This window comes from Physella acuta, unplaced genomic scaffold, assembly GCF_028476545.2.
Source record: "Physella acuta isolate Inbredline_101_S28 unplaced genomic scaffold, ASM2847654v3 ptg000886l, whole genome shotgun sequence".
In the NCBI taxonomy this organism is placed as follows: Eukaryota; Metazoa; Mollusca; class Gastropoda; family Physidae; genus Physella; species Physella acuta.
Window position 1 is genome coordinate 16,082 of NW_026732403.1, and position 5,933 is coordinate 22,014.

Genomic DNA, 5,933 nt, shown 5'->3' on the forward strand with positions numbered 1-5,933 from the left:
AATTGATTAAAATACTCTACTTTGACAGAGTTTAGACAAGATTTGGGAAAAATATCGATGTTTTAAAAATAATTCCATTGCAATTTTAAGGGGGTTGTAGGCTGAGGTGTGACGTCATTTTAGAGGGGGGGGGTCTGGCTTTTTGTGACGATGTGTGACGGAGGGGAGGTGGGGGAGGTAAAAATCGTCAAAAAAGCGTGACGTCATTTATGGATGACCCTTAAACACTAGTTCTATTATCTGTTTACACTTTCTCCCAGAAATACGTAACAAATGCTCAAGTAAAACACGAAAATGGACGCATTCAGTGCAGCTTTACTCTACCAAAGACAAGCATCATGTACAAGATTGATCAGGGAGCCAAAGATTACAAGGAAATTAATTTAGATTTTGATCACAGTAGCACCTGGCACTTGCAGATTGCATTCGGGAATGTTTGGTCATGTAAGAACTTTTAAATGTGGTGTTTTCTTGCGTGTGATTTTTATCAAAGTTTGAAAATATTTTGAAATGAATTGTTCAATATACCAACAAAATAAGTCCTATATTTCTTCATATATATTTTAAAAAATTTCCTTTATTTCTTGAAAAATGGGAATAAGCTAGTAGAGTATATTTGTTTTCGAATTACGTTTCTTTACATTTCATTATTTTTTTTTTGGGGGGGGGGGGGGGGTGGATATTGAGACTGTTTAGTAAACTAAAGCTGGTAGACCTAAAGTATTAATAATACTATAGACTATAGACTATAGTCTAATAAAAAACTAGAGTTAACCATTTTACTTGCATTACACATCATAGTAATTTTAAGTTAACCTAAATTAGAAAGGGACAGACATTTAAAAAATTCAGATTATCTTCATTAAATCACCATTACATGAGACGTTTAATCCTTATTCTCGTGTTCTACTGACATTAAAAATGTTACTTCTTCAGCCTCGTCCATCCTCCTCAAACACAAGATCATGCCGCCAGTATCATTCGACAAAATTAGCCTGAAAGATAAAAGCATTTTCCGAGGATCCGCCTATCACGCAATTGTTCATGCCCATGGTAAGTTTTTATCATTGTTACTTCCCTTTGACTAGCAAGTAGGTAAATATATATTTACTTATTTTTCTGACAAAAATCTCATGAAAATTAGATGATACAATTAGTTGGTTCTTCATGTAATTATAATTGACTAAAACATAAAATTTTGAGGTTTTTTTTATTAGGGATAACCTACTTGTTAATTTACCCTTCTCATTATTTTTTTTTGCTAATTTGAAAACATTACTTTAAATGTAATTATGAATCTAACCTAACTCAAACAATAAATAAATCTTAATCTTTAACCACAAAAGTGATTTCAAATAGTGAACTAGCCTTATTAAAACTCTTCAGACATCATGAGACATTTTTTTTTAGTTGATTATTAAAATCAGTAAATTAAAATTGTATGCTAAATTTGACAGTATCAGTGATGATGATTGCCTGGATGTTTCTCACTGGTGTGGTCACTGTGGTCTCCAGACACTACAGGGATTGGCTGCCCAAGAAAAAACTCTTCAGCACCAAAGTTTGGTTTCAGGTAGACTAAGTTAATCAAACTTTTAACATTACAAGGTCAATTAAAGAATATCAATTTTAAAAGATAGCATTGAACATTTAAAAACTAATCTTAAAGTAATATACAAAATATGTGTTGGTATATACATTATATAATCTTCAGTTTAAAATAATGAAATAATATAATTTGCATGATATAAATAATATATGTTTAGATGTTCAATTTTTTAAATGAAAATTTATTTTGAAACTGGTTTTAAATTGAAAAGATAACAACCCTTTTTGGTTGTGTACAATAAAAAAAATATATAACATTAAATTTAAAAAAATATTATCACACTAGCTATCATTTGGATAAACATTATACGTTAACTTTTAGATAATAATTATCTATAATATCTAATAAATTATAATTTGAAAAAGGCAGTATATTTTTTTCCTTTCTTAGGTTCATAGAGCTCTAGCAATTCTAGTGGCTTTGCTCACATATGTAGGATTTATTATCATGTTTGCACTATATGGTGCTGAAATCAGAGAAGTATGTTATGTGTATGTTTATATTTCATACATAATTTAATTTAAACATGTAGTCTATATCCTAATATTTACAATTCTGGCATACAATTAATAGTTTATTTTGAACATTGTATGAGTTCATTAGTTTTGTACCTATGAAACCAGGGAGCAGGTGTCCACGCTTACATCGGCCTGGTAATTGTCGGCCTAGTGTCCGTACAACTCATTGCTGGGATGTTGCGGCCAAATCCTGATAACAAATGGAGAGTTTACTTCAACTGGGGCCATCGTATTTTGGGCCAGTTGTGTCATGTATTGGCAGGTATACATACAGAAACATATAAATATTTGTTCACTTGCTTAAGCTTAAACTAAGTTGTTCTCAAATATAATGATTTTAGTTAAAAATATATCATTTGTTAAATGTTATATTTTAAAAAAAAATAAGTGTAAAATCATTTTTTTATTAAAATAATTTTATAAAAAGGTAAATCAAAACTATCAAAGAATCTCTTCATTCATTACTAAATTAGTTTAAAAAAAAAAAAACTATTTTGGTTTATGTTGTTATTTAAAGTATGTTATTTGTAAAGTAAATGAAAGAAATCTTAAACATGTTGTCATTTATTTTTAACTAGGTTAATCTATTAGGATTAATGTCAGTTAGAGTTCTATTTAATGATTAATTTACTTTGTGATGATAGTAGTTTTGAATAAAAATAATAGATAACCAGAGTAAAAATAGTCTTCAAATTGTAGTTTAAAAGTTGCATTAACTCTGATTCCAGCGTGACAATGTTTCTGGGATTTGGGATGGAGCACAACCTAGAGGAAATGAAATCTTTTGGCTTTACTGTCCTGGGTATTTGGTTAGCAGGACAAATTGTCTGGCATGTGGCTTATGAGATCTTGAGCTGGAGAGGTAAGAAGATTCTAGAACAAGCCTGAACAAAGATTTCTAAAAATGCTCACACAGAAGTTGGTGGGGGTTACTTCAAGCTTTTGGGATGGAGTGGTCTAGTGGTAGAGCCGCTAGACTGCTAACCTGTAAGCCTCGAGTTTGAATCCAGGTTCAAGTCAGTAGTCTCTGAGTCCACCCAGCTCTTATGTGTACCTAACTCGTGTTAGGGAAAAGTAAAGGCAGCTGGGCATAAAAACTATGTAAACTCTACTTTGCTTGCCCTATAGACCATCGGGTTTGAAAGGGGAGTTTTACTTTACACTCCAAGCTTAAACTTTAACTATTTGTTATTTTTATAAGACAACATAGGTTAAATATATGATGAAAGAGCTTTTTTTTATAAAAAATAAATTAGCTATTGTTTTATAATTTTCAACAATAATAATTATCAAAGAAGACTTGATGTAGACATCTTGTTTAGAAGGCAATACAAATAAAAAAAAAACAGAATATTTTCTAAAAAATAAATTAAACATTTAATGTCTATTTATATATATATATATATATATATAACATTATGTATATTACTATAAAAACTTGTTTGAAAAATATCTGACTTTGCGCCTACAGTTAAAGCTGCAAAAGATGATACATCATCAGAGGATGACAAGGATAAAGCCAACAAAACATCCAACATCCTGACAATCTTGATGGTTGCCTACATCATATTTCTTGCTACACTGACTATAGCAGGGATGGTCGCCTTCCTCATCTACTAACTAAAGTACAAGAACTTGAACACGTTTTCATTGTCTTATAATTTTCTTATTTACTAACATTCTACAATCAACACAGCTCAATGTTGATTAACAACAAAGACATGAAACTTTAAAGATAATTCTATGATATTTAACATCTAGATATAAAATTCTTTATAATTGATTAGATAAGAAGTATTTGTTGAATCTTTTAAAACATTTTTATTAATATATTGTCAACTTATGCGTGTTAATAATTACAACTTATGCATAATGGAAAAATTCCATACAGTGTTTTGTGTTGAAAAGCTTTATAATTCAACAATAAGAAGGATTTGGCTAATTGACATCCCCTGTCAATTTTACTAGAAAGATAGATAGCGCAGATTTTCAAGGGATGCAATCAATTTTATGCTCACGATATATTCATGTTTCGTTTGTGTCCCTTTACTGCAGGTATTAAAATTATCTAATAATCTAAAGTAACTCCTATATGTTTAAAACTTAGGTACATAACAATATTTATTTTTATCCCTGACAGTATTCTAATGAACACTTTATTACTTGTTTTAAATCTTATATTATTTCTCTCTATTTATATTTACATTTTTTTTTCAATCATTTGTAAAGTTAAGACACGATATTTACATAGTTGTTTTTGTGAATATTAAAAAAAATCTATTTATAACATGAATAAAGCAAGCAGAAACTAAATCCCTACCACACCCTAAAATGAGAGCTCAGGTATGCCTTATCTCACAAACCGTGTTTCTCACCCCCCCCCCCCCCCGGACCCGAAGAAAGTCAACCGCCCCCCCCCCCCCCCCCCCCGAAAGAAATGGAATTTATATAGAAAACATATACTTTTTACCAGAGTCCGCACCCCCCCCTCCGAGGAAAATGTTGCCACCCCCCCCCCCCCCCCTTCGAAAATATCAAGTGCTCCCCCCCCCCCCCCGGAGAAAAACGAGAACCATTTTTTTTGTGCTTATATTTATATTATAGTCTTAGCAGAAATTAGCATTCGTCCAATAACTATTCGTTTATTTCAATTGATTTGTCTTATGATAAAATACTTTTAAATACTTTTAAAATGTTATAATATTAGTTTTATAATAGAACATTTTGTCGATTTATGTTTGATTAATAAAAAATTAAACTTAGAAATCATGTGAATTAAAAAAAAAATATCATTGATATTTATTTTAAATTATTTTAATAATTTTATTGAATTTTTTGTGTTTGTGCTTTTATTCAATATCTGTATAACATCGAGTGATCAAATCACTGTGTTTGTAACTATCTAAATTAAATATACTGGTTAACCCTATTCTACATAATCATTATTTCTAAATTATTGTAAGAAGTGTGAATGAAACGTGAGTATACATCAAACTAAAAAATGTAAGACTGTTAGTCAGACATAAAGTATAAGTGTCGTATGACTATTTGTAAGATATAAAGTGTAAGTGACTTATGACTATTTATAAGACTTAAAGTGTGTCAGTCATGATTAAAGAGTTAGGGACTTAAAATGAAATACATGACCATTGTGTGTGTGTGTGTCTGTGTCTGTAAGTGTGCATGTGTGCGCGGGTGTGTGCGCGCGTGTGTGTGTGTGTGTGTATGTGTGTGTGACAATACCTTATGTTAAGACTATATGGTCTGTGTGTATGTGTGTATGTGACGATGCTTGTTGTCAAAGCTTTTTCTTATGGAAACACCAGAAACTACGTTAGTTTCTTTAACATGTCCAACTTTGTTTCGTCTGCTTGTGTAAATTACAATTGATATCTAATTATTAAATTAATTGCAATGTTACTGATGATTATTTTGTATATTGTTACCTTTAAATGATTGAATTTTTTTCCCAATAAAAAAGATCTGATACTTAATTTGTCATTGTTCCAATATTTCGCATTTTCGGATTCCTTTTTGTATTCATTTTTAATAAAGGCATTCATGCAGATGTGAAATTCTACCATGCCAAAACCCCATCCACCCTCACTCACACACACACACACGAACACACACACACAAACACACGCACCCCAATGAATACCAAACACAATAATTTTATGACTGCCTGGTGTAATCAATAAGAGTTGAATTCTCGCCCCTGGTTTTCTATTTTCTTGTATGTAAATTAAATACAGACTTCAACAAAATGATAGATGAAATTAGCGTGTATTAGCGTTCTTGAGAAA

General features: G+C 30.8%; 1 protein-coding gene across 1 annotated transcript; it reads left to right on the top strand.

The window, feature by feature from the left end:
- Positions 1-945: 945 nt before the first annotated feature.
- LOC131952667 (putative ferric-chelate reductase 1) lies at positions 946-4,471 on the top strand. The gene is made up of 6 exons (XM_059315428.1): positions 946-1,053; positions 1,458-1,573; positions 2,000-2,089; positions 2,233-2,385; positions 2,827-2,989; positions 3,599-4,471. The coding sequence occupies exons 1-6, from the start codon at positions 966-968 to the stop codon at positions 3,745-3,747; spliced, it is 759 nt and encodes a 252-aa protein (XP_059171411.1). The 5' UTR covers positions 946-965; the 3' UTR covers positions 3,748-4,471.
- The last annotated feature ends 1,462 nt before the right edge of the window (positions 4,472-5,933 follow it).

Excerpts from the sequence above, each read along its gene's own strand:
- LOC131952667 (XM_059315428.1), top strand. The coding sequence starts at position 966 with ATGCCGCCAGTATCATTCGACAAAATTAGCCTGAAAGATAAAAGCATT. Across the intron at positions 1,574-1,999 it reads GCACCAAAGTTTGGTTTCAG|GTTCATAGAGCTCTAGCAAT; the intron begins GTAGACTAAGTT and ends TTCCTTTCTTAG. Across the intron at positions 2,990-3,598 it reads TGAGATCTTGAGCTGGAGAG|TTAAAGCTGCAAAAGATGAT; the intron begins GTAAGAAGATTC and ends TTGCGCCTACAG.